Source organism: Molossus molossus, unplaced genomic scaffold (genome assembly GCF_014108415.1).
Source record: "Molossus molossus isolate mMolMol1 unplaced genomic scaffold, mMolMol1.p scaffold_m16_p_5, whole genome shotgun sequence".
NCBI classification, from domain to species: Eukaryota; Metazoa; Chordata; class Mammalia; order Chiroptera; family Molossidae; genus Molossus; species Molossus molossus.
This window is the reverse complement of record NW_023425388.1, coordinates 15241330-15265430: the sequence shown is the minus strand read 5'-3', so window position 1 is coordinate 15265430 and position 24101 is coordinate 15241330. Positions and strand designations below refer to the sequence as shown.

The 24101-nt window shown below is 42.7% G+C and overlaps 1 protein-coding gene across 8 annotated transcripts in view; it reads right to left on the bottom strand.

Moving 5' to 3' along the window:
* Nucleotides 1-24101, bottom strand: part of LOC118616898 (amyloid beta precursor protein) — a 241811-nt gene that overhangs the window by 98031 nt on the left and 119679 nt on the right. For all 8 annotated transcript variants that reach the window (XM_036242451.1, XM_036242452.1, XM_036242453.1 and 5 more), the window contains exon 6: nt 8488-8690. In XM_036242451.1, the coding sequence (XP_036098344.1) occupies nt 8488-8690 (203 nt within the window). The remainder of the gene's footprint in view (nt 1-8487; nt 8691-24101) is intronic.

Below are 24101 nucleotides of genomic sequence, written 5' to 3'. Positions count from 1 at the left end.
GGGGGTACTACTGGCATTTAGGTGGGTAGAGGCCCGGAATCTTGCTAAACAGTCTCCAATGAACAAGACAGTCCTCACAGCAGCAAAGATTTGCCTGGCCCAAAACATTAATAATGTTGAGGTTCAGAAGTCCTGACATCACTTAAGCAAATACCAGAAAAACTCATGTTGCACTTTACTAACTGTGCCCACTCATGAGACAGAGACTACTGTGTAGTCATCACCAACACCCCAGAAATCCTGGTTAACAGATGCTATGAAATTCCAGAACAGACAAAAGCATGAGGGTTGGCCAACAGGTCTTTCTTTGCTTCTATCATGAAACATTAGGAACTTAAAGTCACGTGCAAGCAACATGACATTTCTACCCACATTCTTTATTACTTTCATTTCCCATCTCAAAAATTATGTTCACCAAGAGCACGTATAAATTTAAGAAAAAGAGAAAGATAACTGCACTCTCATAATTAAACACCTGAACAGTCTTACCATTATAAACTAAATATAGAGCATTTTCAACAATTCTTCCATTTTAAACTCCTTTAACCATATTTAAGAGTCTCTCAATTTTTAAAATTTGGCCTCTGTCTTGAAGGCTGAAGAGTTTTTGCAACATCATTTTTACGTGACTTTTGGTAATATAATCACAAAAGGTCAGACATGGAAACCAAATATGAGTTTTGGGAGGGTAAAATGGTTCAAGGGTAACAGAAACAGGTGTTTCAGTTGTAACTATGAGGGTGGGGTTATCTCATTTACTTCAATATATATATGTTCTTAGTGATGAAGAACTCCAGAACGTATGTCTCTGCAAGGGAACTCAAGATTCCCACTAAAATTCCCAACTCTGCTACTGCCCAGGGACTCTGAGCCCCTCCTCGGTCCGACAAGGACTGTAAGAAGGCGTGCCTATGCAATGACGTGCGCGCTGCACAGCAATGACGCTCTCGTTGCTGGATTCCTTTTATTAGGCTTGATTTCTGTTCTTACTTGCTAACTGCGCTGTGTAGATACATACACTTGTCCTGTCTGAGGCATTTGTGTATTTTTTTGAACATCGACTGATTTGGGGGAAAACAAGAAAGAGATTATATTTTATTTTTCAATCCAGTTTCTAGCTTTTAATTGGATTGGACTGAAAAGGTTTTTTGTTTTTAACAAGTTCAGACATAATTGTATTAAATTGCGTGGAGCTAATTATTTCCATTATTCCAACACGAAAGCACCCTGACAGAAAAGGAAGTGTGGGAAGATGGAAAGTAAGCAGTCTCGGCCACGTCCTGTTTCAAGAAACTTGAAGTTGAGAAATAGAATTTTCTGTGGGACAATGCAGGTATTTGTGAACATAATAACCACTGAGTCTACACTCTGGTAGGCCAACTATATGTCAATAAACTTGCTAGCAAAAAATAGAAAACTCTAAATGTACACACACACACACACACACACACACACACACACAGTTTTACACGGCTCTGTTCCTCACTCTCGCATTTAAGTAACCTCACTCCGAGTGGGCTTTCTGAACTGGGACCTTGAGACCGAGAAGAAAGGAGCTTGTCAGTGCCAAGCTTCGAGGGGCTGCTGTAGGAATACATCAAACACCTCGAAATCAATGGCTGCTGGGCCACGGGGCACCAGTAACAGGCTGCCCCTGTCACATCTCTGCCTGCTGCTGACACTAGTCCTGTTGACATCTTAGAAAGGACACTACATCCTGGCCCAGGACTGGCTCTCACTGGCCCTTCGTCACAACACAGAGGTACAGGCTTGCCTGACAGGGAGGGGCCATTATCCCTTCACCTGATCCCAAACACCCCATGGAGTTGGGGATTCACTGGCAGTGTGCACTCTGAGACCTCCAAACAAAGTGTAAGTGCATTTCCATGTTCTCAGCCAGTCAAGCTCCCAGTTCTCCCCAAACTCTGTGAAAGTTAAATATGAACGATAAGCTAGAATCCTTAGTGAATTACAGGATACCTTGTAAATGTCACATCCATTACAGACAGGTAACACGGGAGATGGGGGAATCACGCCAAGCTTTGTTTCTCTACCCGGGAGATCAAGGCAGGCTGCTGATTTATGATGCTTCTGGGAGTCATTCTCGTCGGTGGCCCCTTCACTGGCAAATCCCTATTCTCTTTAAAAATTACTCAAATGTCAACCTCTTAGTAAAGCTTTAGTTGAAACCTCTGTCTCCAGGCTGAGCACTTTCCATCCACCGTGCTGCCAAAGTTCCTCCCTGGCCAGGTCCAGAGACGTGTTTCTCCCGAGGGGTGAGTGGGCAGGTGTGGCTGGAAGCAAGCTGGGCGAGGCACCTAGTTCCTCGTGCGGTGCCCCCAGGGCGACAGCCAGTACCAGCGGTGCCCGGTTGATGTTGGAATGTACAGCAGTAAATCACATGGTACTTCCCCCAGATTCCCGGTTACCAGAGGGAGAAGAACCATCATTTACTTCTGTGGAGTTCAGTCACCTAGCCCAAGGCAGGAAACATTTATGTCAAACTTCTTTCATTGTCATAGGGGATGCTTAGAGGGCCACCTACATCAGTGTGTCTGTCCATTCAATAGATGATCTTCCTCAAGAGGTTCAAATACCCTTAGGAAATGAAATACTACCTGGAAATGCAGTGGTATTTGATACTACCTTGGTTCAATTTTCAGCAGGACATAATATTTAATTGCAGATATTTTAATATACAATATATATGCACAAAAATTTTTAATCCCCAAACCAATTTTAAACTGCTTTTTATTCTTAACATAGGTCTATAAGTATCAGCTCTATGATATCCATAATATGGATAACCCATTTATGCCTTTTATAATTAAAATGACAATCTGTTGGCTTACTATTGGCATTTCTAATTCATAGCAAACGTTAGCTCTCTGGAGGGTCAGAATAATGCTTATAACCATGACAACCACAGTATCTTGTAAACTGAGCACTTACTGTCTACCAGTAATTGTACTGTTTCCCAAGGATAACTCCATTTAAACCTTACAAAATTATTAAAATGAGGTAGGTATTATTAAATCCTATTTTACAGAGGGTAGCAATAAGCCTAAAGGTTATATAATTGATTCTAACTTACACAGTCAGTAGGTTGTAGAACAAGGATTTGACTCTGGGCAGCCTATCCGTGTAAAACAAACTGAAACATCATGTGCCAGGCACATGGTAAGGACCTAACACGAATCATCTAAAGTAATTCTTACAACAAACATGCAATGTCAAATCAGTATCTACGTGCAGACATGAACAGACTTGACAAGGTTACTTAACTGGCCCAAGGCCATACAATTATTAAAAATCCTCTCTCAGATTTTTATTAATTTGGATATGCTTCAGTAGAAAATGCTTGAACATTTCAATGAAAAATTAATATGATTAGGTTAAAAATTTATATGGCATTACTACGATAAATGTTAGCAATTTTAAACAGCTAAGACTATAAACTTTTTTTTTTTTTAATACAATAGTGGCTACAATATTAATGGTTGACATTTTCAATATTTGAGCTTATTCTTTTAAATTCTGACATCGAGATGACCATTTTAGGAATGTATCTGAGATTTTAATGAATGTATAAATGGCATGTGATAAAAAATAAGGCCGAAAGTATCAATTCTTAAAAGTTGTGCCCAGAAGTCATGTAAAGCAGATGAGAATACTAGTTAGAAAATATTCAATATAGTACTGTATTAAATTGTTAAATTCTAAACCTGAATTTCAATAAAATTTTAAAACAAACAAACAAACAAACAAACAACATAGAAACAGATGAAAATAAAAGAAAAATCCTCTCTCAAACACCCTACTTAGTCTGCCTCTAACCATAAAAAAACAAAATATTAAAACCTTAATAAAATGAACTAGGTATAGTACTATCGGAAATATAAAGACCTCATAGTAATTTTCTGATAATTAGTATCAGAGGTTTTTTATAAAGGCTCGGATAGTAAATATTTTTAGATTTGTGGGCTATCTGGTGTCTCTCCCACTCTGCCTCTGTAGTATGAACGCAGCCACAGATGACATGTAACCAAATGCAGCTGGCTGTGTCCTAATACAACGTTTTGACTGGAAAACAGGTGACAAGCCATATTGGACCCATGGCCATAGTTGGCCGAGCCCTGATCATTATGCTCAGTGTGAAATAATACTAACACGACTATATGCTGATAGCAAAGGAATCCACATTTATAAGAGAGTACAGGGCAAACTGAAATAGAGTGCATTTAAAAGCAAAAAAGTCGTTTTGACATTGGTGTAGCAGAAATGCCCTGGCCTACCTGGGTTCAAATCCTCACCACTTACAACTTGGTCACCATGGGCAAATTGAAAAAAAAAACAATGTTTCTAGGCCTTACTTGTCTTGGCTTTAAATGGAGAAGTAAAATTTCTACCACACAGCAAAGTTACAAGGATTAAAAGATAGAACCATCACCCTGAAGGGCAAAGGGTGTGATGTTTCTGAAAACACAGGAATTCCAGCCCCGTGTGCCGTAACACAGTGAGAGCCAGCTCCCCATTATGTCCTCCTTCCAGCAAGGGCAAAGCAAATGCCTGCCGAATAAATGAACATAAGGGAAAAAAACAGAGTTGTGATGGATGGATAAAGCTGGCTGGACTAAATACAAGACTGTGTCATTTACTACAATACATATGTTTAATCGGAGTTCATGGTGGAGTCAGAAATGACCCTGACGTCTTGGGTATATGAAGTGAAATCCCTTCTTAAAACACAGAAAATTAGAAGCAAGTGTCTAAATACACTGGTGTTTTTTATTCCAGTTGGTACTGGCTTATTCCAATCACCATCCAAGTGTTTTTTTAAACAACCCCAAACAATGAACCCTAAAAGCCAGAGGGATGCTGCAGTGAGCTCACTTTCAAATGGTACCTTTCTCCTCTGGAATCAGTAACATGGTTAGATCCCATATCTTCCACTTTGATGTCACAGATTCTAATGCAAAACGCCTGGAAATTTTATGACCCTGCTGAAATGTCCTATATTTTTCTTCCCTCTGCCGATTTCTCCCAAATTTTAACCGGTCACAAAAATATTGAGTTTTTTTTATAAAGTATATGAAGGACTCGTATTAGTAGTAGTATGTTGGTAATAAAGAAACAGTTTTCTTATTAAGTGCGGTTGTGAATCACCTGTTCTCTCGGGCACTGAAACCTTCACATTGAAAACTAGATTGTAAGTCTCTTTTCAATATCTCTTCTTTGCAAGTCACTTCTGATTTTCATTCTCGGTGCAGGAGCAGGCTGCTTGGAATTAGAGTTTTAGAAAGTTAGCCATCATCTATGGCATTGCCTTTGCTCTTCATCGGGGAAGCACCTTCCTCTTCTGCCCCAAAGAAGGAAGGAAAAGGGGGTTTGTGGAGGAAAGCGGCTCTAGGTAGCTGGTCTCCTCGATGTTACCAGCTAAAACTTGTATTTTTTTATTGGAATTGGCTGGAAATACGAATACTCTCTGCTATGGCCACAGACACCATAATATGATTCTCCTCTCAGGCGTCCTTTCCAAGAAAGATTTGCCTTGACTACAGGTTTTGCCCATTTCAGGAGCCTTAGATGGGGATGCGTGAGTTCCCAGGGAAGGCTCTTCTACACCTGGTATAAACAACTGGTTCCTCTAAATGACCAGGTATTTGCTTTTAGAAGATATGCTTTCATCCTCTTCTTGCCATCAACACTATTTATTTATTTTTTAAAATATGATTTTTAAATTAAATTTTTAGAGAGAGGGGAAAGGAGAAAGAGACAGAAACATCGATGTGAGAGAGATACATTGATCGGCTGCCTCCTACATGCCCCCTACTGGGGATCGAGCCCTTAATCCAGGCATGTGCCCTGACTGGGAATCAAACCGGGACCTCTCAGTCCATGGGACAACGCTCGATCGACTGGGCCACATCGGTTGGGTTCCATCAACATTATTAACTTATCTTTTAAGGCTAATTTTTTTATATCTCTACTCCAGAAATTTTTATAAGTAAGTTCTCTTTTAATTGTCTCTGTCTTTCTACACAAAAAACTATAACATATATGTCCTTCAATTTCTATCTTAACATCAAATACTGCTAAATTTAGAGAAAAACTGAAGCAAAAAGAACTAGACTTATTTAGAATATAATAAGACCATATTATCGCAAGAGAATTTTTGTCTTGGGGTGGAATATGGGCTTCAGTTTGTGTGGCATGCTCTCATTGCACTGGGTAATGTCAATTCCTGTTCACCTCCTATTCCCCGTCCCAACAGCAGTAACATCCAAACAGAATCTCTTCACTGTACCAGAAACGTAGGTTCTGAATTGATCACCCTCAGTTAATGGTCATACTTGCCTTGGACCTTCTGACTGCACCATTTGGTTTTGCTATACCTCCCGACTCCATTGGTGGACCTACCACCAGACCTTCCAATTTACTTCAAATGCCCTCTCCTCTGATACATCTCCTGTTCTCTGAAGTAGGCTCTGGGCCCATACTTTCTACAATGCAGATGACTTTGTCTTTCTTTGACTTATATTCTCTACTAGATTTTAACATCTGTGAGGTCAGATATCCTGTGTGTTTTCATCATATGATCCACTGAGCCTAGCAAATGGTTTAAACCAAACAGGGGCTCCAAAAGCTAACGCTGAATAAATGGACATTGATTTATTACATAAATAGCTATTTCGATTGAGATCACAAGAACTTTAATCTTACTACACATTACTAGCTCTTGTAATCTGCAGTCACATGCCTTTTAGGTTTTTAAAAAAAAAAAGCCCTGAAAAATGTCTTTCCCTACTAGAAAAAAAGAAGCTAACAAGTTCCTTTGGCCACAGCCACAGATGGTCTGAGCAGGTGTATGAAAAATACCGTGGGAAAGGATTCCGTTGGTATTTAAAAGCAGTGGCTCAAAGTGTGCATTTACTTACACGTATATCTACTTACACAAGCACTAATGCACTAAATTGAGTACAAAGTTGTCATTAAGTAGGGAATGAGAAACAATCCATCTTGGACTACATCTTTTTTTTTTTTTCCCAAAGAATATGCAATAATTACAGTGTTTTAATCTAACTCTGAGTGTTCAGCTCAGAATAATCTCAGTTTTAAAAGCTATAAGTTAAAGAAATGCAGAACCTCAAAAACACTCTGTTAAGTGAAAGAAGCCAGACACCAAAAGACCATGTATAATCCCACTTATATTAAATGTCTAGAAAAGGCAAATCTGTAGAGACAGAAAGTAGATATTAGTTGCTTAGGGTTGGTGGTGAAAATGAGGATTAACTATGAGTGGGTGCGAGGGAGCTTCCAGAGATGATGCAAATGTTCTGAGATTGGATTCTGGTGATGGTTGTACAATTTGGTAAATTTATTAAAGCCAATGAATTACATGTTTATGTATTTAAAATGAGTAAATTTCATATATAAATTGTACTTCAATAAACTTGTAGAAATACAATGAAGAGAAGATACTAGAATGATCATTAGGAATCTCCTTGAGGCACAGAAAACAGCCCATTTTAAGCTCTGAAATGTAACAACAGAGCCAAAATAATTTTACTTTAATAAGAAGTGAGAGGAAGACTTACACTGTTGTAACATTTGTGGGTAGACATTAAAAGTATTTGCAATACACTGAACCTCAATAGCTCCCTCCATATTCATTCCATCTAATTCTAGGACTATCTTTTACTACCTGTAAAACATACAAACACCTTTTAAGAAACACAACCCAATAATTCACTAGTTGCTACAGTAACATTTGGTTGTTGACTGAAAACATAATGCTTGCTTGTATTTCAATGAGACAAAAAAAAGAAGTCTTTTAGTTTTTCCAGTTCATAACATTTTCAATAGGGGTACTCACTAAAGAGAAAAAGAAAGTCAACTTCTCCAAGAAGGTACTGTCACTTCCCAATAAAATAGACAACATAAATCAACCAAATTAAATTTCACAGCAAAAAATAACGTACTATTCACCAAATATTCCTTTTCTTCTTTCATGAAATCTAACTGCAACTACTCACTCAACTAAGATTTACTGAAAAATTTCTACAAGCTGAGCACTCTGCATGATACTAAGTAAAACCCAATCCTTACCCCCAAGCTCATAGCCTAGGTGGTGAAAGAGGTAACTGACAATAGAGTGTAATACACACCCACTGCCAGGGGAATACCAAGGAGGTCACCGAATCAACAGCCTTTGTCAGAGGATACAGCGCTTGGGTAGAACCAGTTGGGATTTGCCAAGCAGTACACACAAGCTACAAAACAGACCATATCATCAAGACTTCACATTCTTTGAAATGAATTGCTGGACTTCTCATTCAACAAAAGGAGTTCAACAAGCGTGAAGGCTTGTTGTTTTGAATTGTATTTTGGTTAGTGGTAGTGGACTGACAGAAACCTCAAACGCCGCTTTGATGTTTTTTCCTTTTCCCCGAGAAAGAACATCCCAGTAAACAGTGGATTTATTACCTCGGACCACTTCTTCCACAGACTCTGTGGTGGTAGTGGTGGTCGTGGCAATGCTGGTGGTTCTCTCCGTGGCCTCTTCATAGGGTTCCTCAGCATCTTCCTCTACCTCATCACCATCCTCATCATCCTCATCATCCTCAGCTTCTTCTTCCTCGACATCAGCCACTTCCTCCTCCTCTGCTACTTCCACGACCTTGTCCTCACTGGAGCAGGAAAGAGAAGCAACAGTGACAGTTATCTAAACAGATTTCAGAAAGGAAAACGAAAATCGATGACAGGAATTTTAAAAATCTGAAAGGGAAGGTAGCACGGATTAAAAACGCACATGGGCATGCAGCCCACAGCTCCAAGTGTGATCCCAGCCCAGGAGGTCTGCAACTTTTTAAGCCTTGCCCACAGCTGTTCTTAGTGGACACAGTTGCAGAAGAAAAAGGATACCGCGATTCCAACTAGCTCCCATTCTGGAGAAGGCAAAATGATGGGGACCATCAATCAGTGGTTGCCGGGGGTCCAGGGTGAGAAGGAAGGGATGAGAAGTCAGAGTTCAGGGTTTTTGGGGGGCAGTTTATTACTCTGTAAATTACTGTAACGAGACACACCAACATCATGCATTTGTCAAAACTGATAGAACACAAAAAGTGAACTCTAATGTGAACTATGAGCTTTAGTTAATAATAATGTATCAATATTGGACCGAATGTACTACACGAATGCAAATGTTAACGATGGAGAAAATGAGGGGAGGGGGCCAGAGAAGAGGAGAGCTCTCTACTTCCCCCTTAAATAGTCTATAAACTTAACTGTAAAAAATAAAGTCTATTACATGGGAGGGAGGAGATACCAAACGGGGTTTATTGTATTATGGAGATGACGTCTTATAATGTATATGAAAATACCACACAGCAACTGCATAGTAAATACTCAAGAAGTGTAGGTGGAAATGGATTCAATATTGCTATTGAAAATTTAAAATGTAAATGAAAGGAGAAGAAGAATCTGGCTTAAATAAATCTGTAATAGCCAATGGTCAGCAATGCCTGCTGGGAGTTTATAGCTGTGCTCCTTAGTCTTATGAATTGTACAAACTTTGTAGACTACCAGGTATTTAGTGGTTCTTAAATTTCACTGAGTATCAGAATTACCTGGAAGGAGTAATAAAACACAGACCACTGGGCACCACACCCAGAGTTCTCGATACAGTGGGTCTGGGATTCAGCCTGAGAATCTGCATTTCCAATAAGTTCCCAGGTGATGCTGATGCTGGTGGTCAGGGACCAATATCTGAGAACCATTGAAATATGTGGTTCATATCACCATACTGAGAATAATAGTAACAGGTAGCCAGTAAGTCACAGTGTAATTTGGAAGTAGACCAGAAATAATATTTATGGCATTAAATATGTATATATAGTGATGCACAGTGCTGAGTCATAAATCAACACATTTGGATGGCAAAAGAAGAGCATGCCCGGAACAAGATGACAAAGTCCTAGTAAGACATCCCTGTGGCAATCATGCACCTGCCAGCACGGACATGGTGGACAGCATTTGAAGATGACAAATGAAGATAGGGATGGAAGTGTTAGATAGTGGAAGTCTATCACATGCCATCTGGCCAGAGAGGAGAGATAGATGATTCTTCCTAAAGAACAAAACCAATATGGGAAAAAGATGTAGAGGTGACGGAGGATTTCAACATAGCAGAGCTTCTGCCCTGGGTCTTATTGGACAAGAAGTACCACAGGAACAGGACGGAGGGCTGCCATTTGACATTTACATTTTCCCAGAAAAAGAGACAGCAGGGGAGAACTATGACGTCGATGTGACTCTTGCCTGCAAGGAAAAGCATATTGGTGAAGAAGGGAGAAGAACCTGGGAGCGTGCATCAGACACAGCCCAGAGCCTTGGAATGTTAGGGTGAGTTTGGCAGATACAGAAAATCAGATTTCAAATATACTGGGGAAACAGAACAGGTTTCTATGATGTTGGAAGACATATGGAAGATGGAGAAAGGTTTTCAAACACAGTACGTCCGACAGAACAGCCACAACAAATTTTGCTGAGGGTGAAAAATAAAAAGATATGTGCGGAGATGAACATAGCATGAGATGGGATTTCCTTACTAACCCCAAATTTAAAGCACTTTTATATAATGAAAGGTCAAGAAAAATAGGTATGACTCCTAGTGGAATGCCTTTCCCATTCTGATTAAATATAATGCAAGGGTTAATAAACAAACACATACAAAGAAGGTGAAGCATGTGTCTAAAAAAATAATAAGAAACATTAAATTGAGTAACATTAATAATAATTAACTATTAGCGTGCTAATAAATAAAGTGTTAATACAGAAGACCATAATCAGTTATTTCAACATTTCCTACACTAAGGAAACCTGTTCTTTTTCCTTAATATGTTTGAAATCTGATTTCCACAAGAAATAGTAAGAAGAAGAGGAAGAGAAAACACTGACATTAGTCATCAGATGGTCTAAGCCTTCACTGCTTAGAGAAAGGGGGTGCAAGCATTGATTTCTTGAATTCCTGCACAACACGTCGACTACTTGAAGCAACACCTCAAACAAATCCTACACTTAACAGTTGCTAAGACGCCCCAAATTTCACCCAGGTCCCTTCAGTCTCATCTTTGTTCTACAGAATCTCAGTGTCCTACAGGCAATGTATTGGGTGTGAGCTCTTGTGTTGTCAGTTAAATTGTAGACACCGGTGTTAGTGAGTTCTCCAAACTAAGTGGAAAATTCAGGTAAGACCAGGGAGAAAAATCAAATGGAACCAGTGTTCTTGTTCAGCCACGGAGGGTCCATGCAGTCCTGAAGCACGAACGGGTGACAGGCAAGGATGTGATCCGGATTAAGACAGCAATGTGCTTCCCAGTGGGAAGGTGGAAACATGACCCTGGGTGCCCTCAGGAACCTCCCCCCACCTTCTCTGTTAGCACTTGAACGCCACCAAAAATCCAAACAGAAAACCCGCCTACAGGAACAGCTGTGTTCAAGGGGTCGGCATTCTGGTAGGTATATGTAGCCACGAACAAGTGTGAAATAGTTTATGCCTGTCGCCATCACCCTATCTGCCGGAGCAATTCACTGGCATAATAACAAGAAACAGAGACACCTAAGAGTTCGACTGGCGGAGGAATTAAATTACTAGGCCTAAGAGACCTCAGGTCCAGTTCTTATTACCACAGGGTTGATTTCTGGAATTAAATTTAGATGTCCATGAATCCCATGATCTACTTGAATGCTATCAAAACAGTCGCGCACAGTTATGTTTTAACACCAAACACACCAACATTGCAACTGCTGACTGGAGTTTTCATAAACCGCAGGAAAGGCGGAAAGAATAAAAATGACCCTTCCACCTTCTCTGCAACGGCTGGACAGCTTTGTTCTGTGAGGTGACCAGGGGCGCTGGTTTCGCAAAGCTGCTCACAGGCAAGAAAACGTGAGGACGGACCAGTGTATGGACATGCCAGGCGGGGCATCAGGAAGCAACTTCTTTATACACAATCCGACAATTCACAATAAAACAATGCTTGGGGGCATAGTGGAATATTCATATCACATTCGCACGTTTTAGAGTAGACAGTTTTTACAGCTTTTAAATTCCAGTCATGGGAAACACTTGTAATGGATGAGGGCACTATCTGAAAATGCTGACCACCTCCAGCGTATTTGAGTTTAATAAGGAGACCAAAGGTCAAAGGGTCATTACTAGGAGGACATCAATCACTGAGAATAAAATTCGATTGTCAGCTCGCGAGACTTTAGGTGGTGAGGAATATACTACATCACAAAGGTGATTCTCCTTGTATTTCTAGCTAAGGCTGACCTTGACGGAATTCCACCTGTGGTTACCTGCCCTGAAATTCCCTTTGAATTAACAGAGATTTCATTCACATACTAGTTCTAATTGCTTTTTATTTAAGTCACACAAAACAATTCACCATTTGCAGTCTCTAAAAAAGTTGTCTCCTTTCAGTCTCTGGAAAGACGGATTTTCTTCTCCCCTTTGTAGGACAAAGGAGAGCAAATGGCAGAGAGAGAGTGAGCTGGAGTCTGTGGTTTCTGTGAATCGGACAACCCAGAGGCCTGACCCACTGCAGTGACAGGGAGAGTGGAAACAAACAGCGATCAGTTCCCCAAAGGTAAGGACCAGCCAGGGAAACCGGGGGGCAGAAGCCAACAGGAAGATGTGCAGACACTTTCGAGTTGATCTAGAAAGGGGAAGAGACGCCCTGGCCAGTTTGGCTCAGCGGTTAGAGCATCGGCCCGAGGACCAGTAAGGGGAAGAGTCATCCGGAGTCGGGAGGAGAGAGAAAGAATAAAGCACGTTTCTAAAAAATGCAAACAGCCAGTTCTTCTCTCTGCCCCAATTGTTACAGCGGCTGGTTTAGCCTGCAGGGTACACTGGCTGGATAAGATGAACTACTGCTGTTTAACTCAGAAAACCAGAAGTTGCCAGGAAATGCGAGGAAATACAAAAGAAGCGCCTTCTCTACGGTTTCGAGTAAATGTTTCAAGAGGAGGACAGCTGAGTGAAAAACAAACAAAGCCAGGGCCTCTCCCGCGGAAGGCACCCTGAGAAGGCACCCACACAGCAGGGCACACGTCTCATCCCATTCCTACCAGAGCTAAGGCAGGCATTCCTCCGCGATGACAGCGCTCAGAGGGGTGCTCCACTTGGGCAAGGGGTGGTCTCTACATCGCCAAAAAATTGTAAGGAAAGAAAAAAAAGAACAGAAAGATTCCATAGAAATGGCCCGTGACCTGCAGGGCCTAAAATGTTTGCCATCTGGCTCTTTATAGACGTTCCCTGGCCCCTGGCACAGCAGGTGGACTGGAGGGTGCGGTGGGTATGGGAAGGGTGGGAGACGTCCTGCTTTGAAACAAAAGAGATAGAATGAGACCAAGTGGACGGCCTCTGGGATGCCCCAAATTCTGAAGCAGAAACACAGGGATCCCCGTCTCCTGCCTCCTTCGCAGCCAGCAGAGGCAGGGTTCCTGCCGCACGGCTGAGTGGCTAGAAGTACCAACTCTGAGGCCAGACCGCCTGCATCTGAATCTTGGGTCTGTGACCTGAGCAAGGGACTTAACCTCCCTGTGCCTCCTTGTCTCACCAGTGACCCGGAAAACTTGTGAGAGGTTCCTTCATTCCTGGGAGTGTGATGAGGAACAAACAGGTTTATATTTGTGACGCACTTAGAACAGCACCTGACCCACTGCGAGGACCACGTAAGAGAGAAAACCAAGGCCACACACCGTCCTCGGAGGGAGCAGCGCTGCTCAGAGAATGTGCTCCAACAACGGGCACTAACGAAATGAACGGCGTTGTGACTGCCGCAGAACGACCCCTCCAGGATGCCCAGAACCGGTGTGGTCGACAACTGCACACACAATTCGATGCTCTTCTACACTAGAGAACATCTACCAGTCAGACGTTAGGTCTTCCTAGGAAAGCTCTTACGAGAACACAACATTACTTCGTCTCTTTAGTAAATACAAACAAAACAAAGTGACGCTACAGATTATATTTTCACGGCACAATGATATTAGCACAACAAAATCCAGTGTTAAAGTCATGTGTGGATTGGCTACAATGCTTCTTGCCAGTTCCAGCAATAAGACTGACTACGTTCACTCAGCGTTACTAGGCATGAATGCAAACTTCAGGATGATTATGAAACAGATAGTTCAGTAGACAATCAACATCTCTTCATCCAGACTTGAAAATGCTCCCCTGTTGAATGTAGTGGACTCTGGAATATAGGACAAACAGAAACAAGGACATGAGAAGCCGGGCCAAGCTTCTGGGTGAACTAGGGGTGCCTGGGTGGAACATCTGAGAAACACTTTCTTTTCCCCCCACTGTGTCAGTAATGTCCCTAGGAAGAAAAGTATTCCAACGATAGAAAACAAACACTGAAAGTATAAACAGCACCCCTAAGACCTGCGATGGGGCAGCTGATAGGAGAACTGCCGGAGCTTCCTCAGCACACAGGGGTCATGACATGAACAGGTCTGTTCTGAACCCTGAGCACCGGGATGTCCGTACCCAGCCTGGTGCCGAAGAGCCCGGGGTGGGGAACAAGCCCCAGATGCCACTTCTGCAGCTCAGGGCTAGTCTGACGGTGAATCCAGTATCTGCTGCTGGAAAATTATTGTTAATTCTGTGGGTGAGATGATGACATTTGAGCTCTGTAGAAAAATGTCCTTAGAGTTTAGAGATATAAACTGAAGGATCGAGTATGCGTGCCGTCTGAACTTTACTTTAAATCATAGAAGTTTGTTGAAAGGGTGAAAATGATATTCTGGCCAGACTTAAGAAATATTACGTGTGGAATATAATTACGGTAAAAATCTGCATGGCTGTTTTTCAAAGCCTATCTGGGAGGCAAGAGAAGCCATCTATAATCAAAAGCAGGTTCTCTTCCTGCCTGCTTTATGAACCAAGCACCTGAAGTGATAAAAAGTTTCAGAATCGTTTTGAAATCTTGACACGTGAAACAAAAGCTTGCTTCATCAGACGGTAAGCCAGAAACCTCTGAATGCCCCAATTCCTCATAGCTAATGACCTGGCTGCTGCAAGCACAGGTGATCTCTATACATTTTGGATGGAAGGCTGGAAATAAATGATTTTTAGCCATTTAACCTATTTGAGTGGTACTAGGTTCCAGAAGGTTCTGTTTGAAACACTAAAGTTATTGCTGGGAAGAAAACAGAGAAAATTCCCTGCCCTCTTGGCACTTATATTCTATTGGTGAGGGTTGGAGAAGGCGGGGCGGGGGTGGGGGGGGGAGGTAATGTAAAAACCAAAGCAAAGATGCTATACTAGCACATTACAAGTGATAAGTGCTATGAAGAAAATAAAAGCAGCAAAGCTAGACAAGGTAGGTTGGACTGGGGAGCTGGGAGGACTACTATAAGTTTTTTTCCTTTATTTATTTTAGAAAGGGATGAAGGGAGAGGAAGAGAGAGATAAAAGCATCAATGAGAGAGAACATCAACCGGCCTCCTCCTGCAAGCCCCCCACTGGGGTCAGGCCCACAACCTGGGCATGTGCCCTGACCAGGAATCGAACTGGCAACCTCTTGGTGCATGGGTTGACCCTCAACCACTGAGTCACACCAGTCAGACTATAATTTTTAAAGAGAGTATAAGATTCCCTAAAAAAGGTCATTTCAGCAAAAGCTCTGTGCCCAGCATCTGTTTCCAGTGTCACTACACATGGGGGCTTATATCAAGCCGTAGACAGTCCGCATATAAAATGGCTACACAGCCGTCTAGAAAAGCCACAAAGTAGCACATGAGCCTAACCCATCTTTGGGGGACACTTTGTGAAAACTCAGGGAACCACAATGACTCCCACCTCTGCTCCTCCTCACACACCTCAGGAACTGGGGGAAGAAGGAGACCCATCTGGCCCTCAGGTGGTACCAAGTGCCATTTATCCCGAAGGGAAAGCAAGCCGCAGGCGTCCTGCGTCTAACAAGCCTGTTCATCTACGAGTGAGACAAGGCGAGGATCAGCCCAGCCTGCTGCATTTCGGGCAAGCATGTTTGGGAGGTAAAACTGCCAGTTTGTTCTTCTTTAGTGAGCTGATGTTTTCTTCTTCCAACAACTCCACTTCCTTGGCTTGGTAAGTCTGTTTTAAAAAGTATCTGGACTTGCTATCTGAGAAATTAATGAAATCAAATATCAAATATAGACAGGCCTTGCACAACAGGGCAAATGTAGAGGGTACAGGGTGTGGAGATAGAGGTGGAATGCATTGCTTTTTAGGTTAAATTACCGGTAGCAGCTGTTTGGTAAATATTTTGCCTTTTCTCAAGGACAAGTTACACTGTAATATACTGAAATTATCTGAATGTTCCCGTTCTCTGGGTCCTGGCGGGGGGAACAGTACGGTAATTAAAGGTACATATTCAGAAGTCACCTATCAGCTCTGGTGAGACTATGAGCACGTGATTTATTCTGCTATGACAGTTTCTTCATCTTTAAAATGGGATGACCTGAGCTACCTCAGAGATCCTGTGAGCCATCTATGTGTGTCATAGTAGGAGCTCAATTCTGTACCTTCCTGCTGTGATTAGGATACGGCTCAGATTTATATTTGTTAGTATACGTGATTTTTTCTTTTTATGTTATTAGGTTTGAAAGCGGTATAAGTAAAAGTATTATTTGGTTTTCATATACAATGTTTTTGTTGGGGTTAATAGTTCAGAAAAACAATGAACCCTTTCTTTGTCAGACACCACGCCCAGTCAAGTTCTAATCACTGATCACGCCTCAGAGGAGGACCCGGAAACATGCACCAAATAACACAGAGCTGGTGACCATCTGGGTGGAGGGGGTGACCGTCTGGGTGCAGGGGGTGACTGTCTGGGTGGAGGGGGTGACCGTCTGGGTGCAGGGGGTGACCATCTGGCAGGGGTGACCGTCCGGGTGTAGGGGTGACCGTCTGGGTGCAGCGGTGACCGTCTGGGTGGAGCGGGTGACCGTCTGGGTGGAGGGGGTGACCGTCCGGGTGCAGGGGGTGACCGTCCGGGTGCAGGGGTGACCGTCCGGGTGCAGGGGGTGACCGTCTGGGTGTAGGGGTGACCGTCCGGGTGCAGGGGTGACCGTCTGGGTGCAGGGGGTGAGAGAGAGGATGAGGCTGATGTTTCGAGATGGGAGACGAGTGGAGAGCGGGCACTCATGGTAACAGAGGGCGCAGAGGAAGACGGTGGCCTGAAATGGAGCTGGTGGCTGCAGCCGTGAAGATGGATTTCAGATGCTACAAGACGCCGCTGCAGAGGCCTCCAGCACAGGCTGGAAACGAAGAACCAGAGATTTCAGAGGCAACCAATGAACGCACGTGCTAGGTGAAACGACAGGTTGATGTCTCTCTCTTTCTCTCTCTGTCTCCCTTCCTCTCTCTCTCAAAAATCAATCAATAAAATTTTATTTAAAAATTGCTTTTGGGCCACAAATACACAGATTCGGGACACACGGTATTCTATTTCCATTAAGTAAACAGCACTGCACGTTTTTGTTGTTTTTCAAAACCACAGAGCTACCGTTTTTGAAAGAGCACAGGTAACGGGCCAGATGGCCACTCACTTTCTGCGCGGCTAACATGTCCCGTTAGGGGCCCGTACGTAGCCAGGAACAGGGTCCAGCCTTCTGAAGCCCATGCCGTCCCGCCCGCTTCCCCTCTTCGCTCACAAGCATAATCCAGGCTGCTTCCCGAAATCAGAGTTCCATGTGAAGATTCTCTGAGAAGATATTTTCTAGCATTGCTTAAAGAATATCAACAGGAACATCCTACCATGTTTAAAACAAGAGTACAAGAAAAGTCATTCATTCGACAAATGTCAGCAGGTGTGGACTAGGCAGCCCCCGAGGCTCTAAAGAGAGAGAGCTTACATTCGATGGGGGGAGAGAAAGACCACACGCCAAGAGAATACTAAGAGGTCTTATTAGTGTCACGACCAACCAAATAGGCTGCTAAGATCGAGACCATGGGGAGGCTGGCGTTCTGAAAGGAATGATCAGGGGAATTCATTCTGGGATGACAGGGAAGTTAAGGGTGAAGATGAAAAGAAACCCAGCAGATCCCTAGAAAACCATTACAGGGAGAGACTGGTCAGTCCTGGGGGTTGACGTGTATGATATGGAGTCAGCGGGGGGAACAGAAGCACAAGTGGCACTGGACAGTGAGAAGCGCTGGGTCACGTGTGCTAATGCTGCTAGAAAGACAACCGAAGGCCCCAGATAGAGTCACTTGTGCTGGAGCCCAGGACAAGAAGCCCAGACTTAACATCCGACATAAACGCAGTTTCGGCTTTCTCCAGGAATGCTATCTTCATTGGTCAGTCCGGAATTTTCCGGTCAGTAACAACAAGGCAACTGTCACATGGGCCCTCTCCATCCACCATCGCCCCTTCTCCCCAACCCCCGCCAAAGGATCTGAGGCAATCTGCCACATTAGACCTCTGCCTTCTCTCAAGGAAGGTAACCTTGCCTGAAACAACCCTTTCTTTCCTTTGGCTAAAACTTTCTCTCCTGCCCAGTTTGTACCCATAAAAATCCTCCATATTGTACAGCTTCTCAGAGTACCCTTCTGTTTACTAGATGGGGCGCTGCCTGATTCATAAACCCTTCAGTAAAGCCAATTAGATCTTCAGATTTACTGGATGAAATTTTTATACTTGAAAGATACTTAAGAAGAATGTAGTCAAAGGTCTGGCACAAAGGAGGTGTTCGGTAGTTGTTTCCATTAAAAAGTGTCCTTGGCAGCCCGGCACAGGTTCTACTGTTTTTCTCTTTATGGTACTAGGAGCCAGCAGCACATCTTACTCTGGGGCGTGCCATGCTCAGCTTTATATAGACACGCTCATCCCACACCCTGGCTCACGCAGAGACAAAGACATAAGGTGTACGTGTGGAAAGGGTGGGTGTATGGAAGAGAGAAAACAACAGCAGAAATTAGTAGGATATTGCAGTAACTCCAGCAAGAAATGATGGTAGTTTGGACTAGGCTTGTATAGTAGTCCTCAGCTTACCCACTGGAGAGATGTTCCAAGACCCCCAGTGGATGCCTGAAACCAGACAGGACCTAACACTATCTATACTATGCTTTTTCCTATACATATATGCCTCTGAAACAGTTTAATGTATAACTTAGGCACAGTAAGAGATCGGCAACAATAACAAATAATAAAATGTAACAATTATAACAATAGACTGTAATAAAAAGTGACGGAAATGTGGTCTTGCTCTCAAAATATTGTGTGTATGCACCCTTCCTGTGATGACATGAGATGACACAATGCCTATGTAATGAAAGGAAACACTCAGAACGGCATGCAACTGAAAACTTACGAGTTATTTCTGAAATTTCCCACTTAATATGTTTGGACCATTTGACCGCAGATAGTGGGGTGAGGGGCTACTGTACTGGAAAGGATGGAGAGAAGCGCATGAATCCAGAAGGGACCGACTGGTGGAGGGGACAAGGAGTCCCAGGTTCTCAGCTATCATTCCTAAGGTGTGGGGGCGTTGCTGAGACAGAACAGCTTCGAGAGACCCAAGGTGGGGGCCAGGGAGGGTGGGAAGTAACTGAGACAGAACAGCTTCGAGAGACCCAAGGTGGGGGCCAGGGAGGGTGGGAAGTAACTCCCTTGCACACATGTTAGGATTCAAAGGCCTATAAAACATCCAAGCAGAGTCTGGGCTGGAGAAATACACCTTGGCTTACTTGACTTAAAACCGGGATTGAAAGTCAAGGGAAATACTACAGCAACCTGGTAGAAAGGGCCAGTGAGCAGTACTATAATTACCCCAAAGAACAACCAGAGTCAGGAATTTAAGGACCAGGAAAGACAGGATGGAGAATGCAGATAAGCTCTGGAAAAAGGGCTTCTGAGAAACAGCCAAGATCCTGGGTTCTAGGGCTTATTTACCTTGCGGTACCTCCAACAGGCATTTCTGTCCCATGAATGTTGACACTCCTGAACCCAGAGGCTACCTGGGCCTGTCTGCACTGCCTCCTTAATTGGGCAGATGAAGAGGTCACGACTGAAGTCCTACCTCATTGTCTTTCAACTAAGACAAAGGACGAAGCAAAATCATATTCAGTCCTACCTAAGAGTCACGGCTACAGATCACAGATGTTCTTGTAAATACTACAGTATTTGAGACAGAAATGGGGCACGGAGTCTATTTGTCGATGTGTACGCTGGGAGGCTGCTCCCAAATGAAAGGGAGTGAGTTAGGAAGGCTATCTTGTTGAATGGTCCATAGATGTGCGAAGTGCATTTCAGCACTGATAGTGGGTTGTAGTGGACGAGGGACTGAGAGAGGCTATAAAAGTGTGGTCTCAGCATCCTGTTCCTCCGATTGGTTCTGCCCTCATTAAACTACTGCAAATGCAAATGTTGCTACCTTGTAAACATTTTCATAAAACCGCATGTGTGTGACTCCATGGCTCCAATGTTCCAATAATAGTAACTATAAAATTCTCCTGAGAACCACCGAGGCTAGCCCATTGAAGTGCAAAGGATGTACCCACACTTAAGAGGAAACAAATGAACAGATGCTTCCAGGAGGCAAAAGATAAAAACTTTAATGTAGCTTCCCTTACTTATTAGTTAAGTTCAAGATACCATGATTCTCCAAAAACTGTTTCTGAAATATCATTTGAATATAAAATTGGACGTGTTTAGACTGGCCAGTGTGGCTCAGTGGTTGAGCATCAATCCACGTACCGAGAGGTCACTGGTTTGATTCCCAGTCAGGGCACATGCCCAGGTTCTGGGCTCAACCCCCAGTAGGGAGCGTGCAGGAGGCAGCCAATCAATGTTTCTCTCATTGATGATTCGATCTACCTCTGCCTCTCCCTTCTTTTCTCTTTAAAAATCAATAAAAACATTTTTAAAAATTGAAGGTGTTTAGATATATAGAAGTTGAAAAAAGTAGAACAACTTTATCGCTACTTGAACACCTACTGATTTTCTATTGAAAATATCCAAAAGAGCCCAAAGCAATTATACATTAATTTTCCAATCCTAAGAAATCCTATTTTCTAATATTTTTTTTGCTTCTCTAAAATAAAAAGAACTCCTACATACTTAAATTCATAAAATAAGAATATCATTAGCTGTTTACTATCAAAACCTATTTTAATAATGTTCTCAACCTCATCTAGGACAGAATGTGTAAGGAGTCATTATCTATTATTTTTGATTATAGTAATTACTAGGCATTCAATACTTTTGAAAGAAACCAAATTAAAAAGAAACATGTTATGATAGCTATGATCATCAAACCAGAGGTTGGTGATCAGTCTTTATACTGAAAGGAAGCTTTTCTATCTGAAAGTGTGAGATAATGGGTGTGGGAGAAATTGGACTAAGAAAACATTGCTTATTAAAATTTTGCTGCTCAGCTGAAGTGCCTCAGTAGTTGAGCATCGACCCATACACCAAGAGGTTGCTGGTTCGATTCCCAGTCAGGGCACATGCCCAGGTTGTGGGCCGGATCCCTGGTGGGGGGCATGCAGGAGGTGGCCAGTTGATGTTCTCTCTCATCAATGTTTCTATCTCTCTCTAAAATCAATAAAGAAAAAAAAAATTTGTTTAGTTCTTTGTGATAAGTTCCTGTCATTGGTTTAGATTGAGAGAGGGCGACATCATGTACTACAGCTTGACCTCCCATTTCAGGGCTCCTGGAAGCCAAATTATGTGAAACTAACTTCTGCCCTGGCCAGTTTGGCTTAGCAGTTAGAGCATCAGCCCATGGACCAGAGAGTCCTGGGTTTGGTTCCCACTAGGGGCACGTACCTCAGTTGCAGTTTGTCCCCGGCCCCGGTTGGGGTCGTGTGGGTGGCAACCAGTCGATGTGTCTCTCTCACATCGATGTTTCTCTTTCTCTCTTCCCCCCTCTCTCACTCCTGCTCTATCTGAAGATAAAATGCAAAAATATCCTTGGGTGAGGATAGAAAAAAATAAAAATAAAACCAACTTCCAAATAAAGATCCAGCATGATGTTTCTTGTTATCAAGTAAAGGAAACATCTTTGGGAATCATATGCTGATATGTGCATCTTGAGGCAAAAGAAAACAAGCAAAAAACCCACATAATTTTAAGGGTCACCTTTACATATAACAATGGCGAATCCCATCTAAATTAAACTAGGGGTTTTCCAACGAAGATCATCTCCAGATATTGGTTTTGACAAGGAATTTATGTCTGGGGTTACTACTGCCAGAAACCAGTTGAAATCATAAGGATCTGTATTTTCTTCTTTTGCCACTATTTTTCTGTAATTTGGAAATTTTAGGTAGTTGAATTAAAAGACATTAGGGGGATAAAGAGTGACCTTCCATGTGTCAAGGGCGTAAACTTCTCAGCACTGAAAAATCCAGTCATCCAAATCTCTCTTACAAATGAGTTGTTCCCCCGAACTGCTCATTCAGCCGTATCCTGTTATGGGGCAGCTTGTGCCATTAGGTCCCGACGCACGTGAGGTGATCACTGCCGCTGCCAGGTGTGGCCGGGCCAGCAGCACCTGACCCGCACTTCAAAGGCATCCCACGTCCAGCCATCACCTGCCTGGAAACCCAAATAAACCCCACTGGTTTGGCCACACATCTGTCACCTCACACATCTGTAATCTGGTTAAGGCAATTACAGTGTTTTGTTTTTCTTCTTGACATACATGTGGTCCAAGCTTATTAAATACAGAAACTCAGCATTTTTTATTAAAGTTGGCAGCCAGCTCCCTCAAGAGAAAATGCAAGCTTCTGCTACTCTCCTATTCATCATTTTCAAATCAGTTTCCTCGGTTAAGTACAAGACTCAGGGATACAGTTACAGCCTCAAACAGTGCTAGGAGCTGCCAAGCCAGCATCGTGACTGTTACTTCTCAAAGCCATAAGCTGTTTCATCAAATCCAATGTTACTTGACTCAGCCCCTGGCAAAGACGGAGGGCTGTGATTTATCATCTGTGTGATTCACTTTGTAATCCTCTAAAGTTATCCCCCACCCCCGCTCCAGTGGTTAATACCACGCACAATGCAGGCAGAAAAGCAGCTGAAAGATTATCATATATTCAAAGAATGTTAACTCCAGAGAACAAAATAAGACAAAGCCAAATAACTCTCTCTCTAAACAACAAGCAAACAAACAAACTCTCTCATAACCAATTTTAAAAACAGGGAAAAGTACCCAATAATAAGTACACATTGTCACAACAGCCTGAGCATAGGTGTGGCTACATCTGTTTCTACATCCCAGGCTAACAGGAAGACCATGTATGCATCACTTATCACATGACTCAAAGACAAGCTCTCACCGAGGACAAACAACGTATTTGTAAGATGCATCCCCGTACTACCAACTGGTGATTATTTTCCGAGAAAATTCTCGGAGCACACAGATCGCAGTTAAACGGGCTTTCAGCTATACCTTGCAGTGTGCAGCTTACAAATCAAGCTTTTTATGCCACTTGCAATAATAAGGTTCACAATCAAGATTTCATCCTTTACGCTGAGCATCGGTTTGTGTGCGTCTCTGCTCCAGTTCCTGGGAAATGGCTGGAAAAGGGCTGTGTCAGCGTTATTAGCAACCCTCTGTGTTTCTGGAACAAAGTCAGTCCCCAGTCCCTAAAGGGCTTAATAAATGAATTTAAAAAAAATTTCATACTTGTGCTCATGTGTAGGATAGAAAAAAAAAATGCTCCCAATAGTTGTGGCTATGTCTGGTATTTATTGTGCCACAAGTTCTACGAGAAAGGTAGCTCTCTACCTGTTATTTACACCAGAACTCCACTGGCAGCTTCAAATGAAGCCACGGACACAACCGTCTTCCATATAGAGGAAGCTCACCATCGTTATGATTTGTATTTTGACATGTTACCTTGGGACGGGGTTAGTGGATTAACATTTCCCTCCCTCCCATAAAGAGTTTTCACATGGCACACTGTTTCCTTAGCTCCATCTCTATCTTATTTGATTCCAATAAGGACCAACTCATCTGAAATACAATAGTCCGGCTATTGATCAAAGGGAGATACAATTTTTATATATATTTCTCTGTGTTTATAACAATCC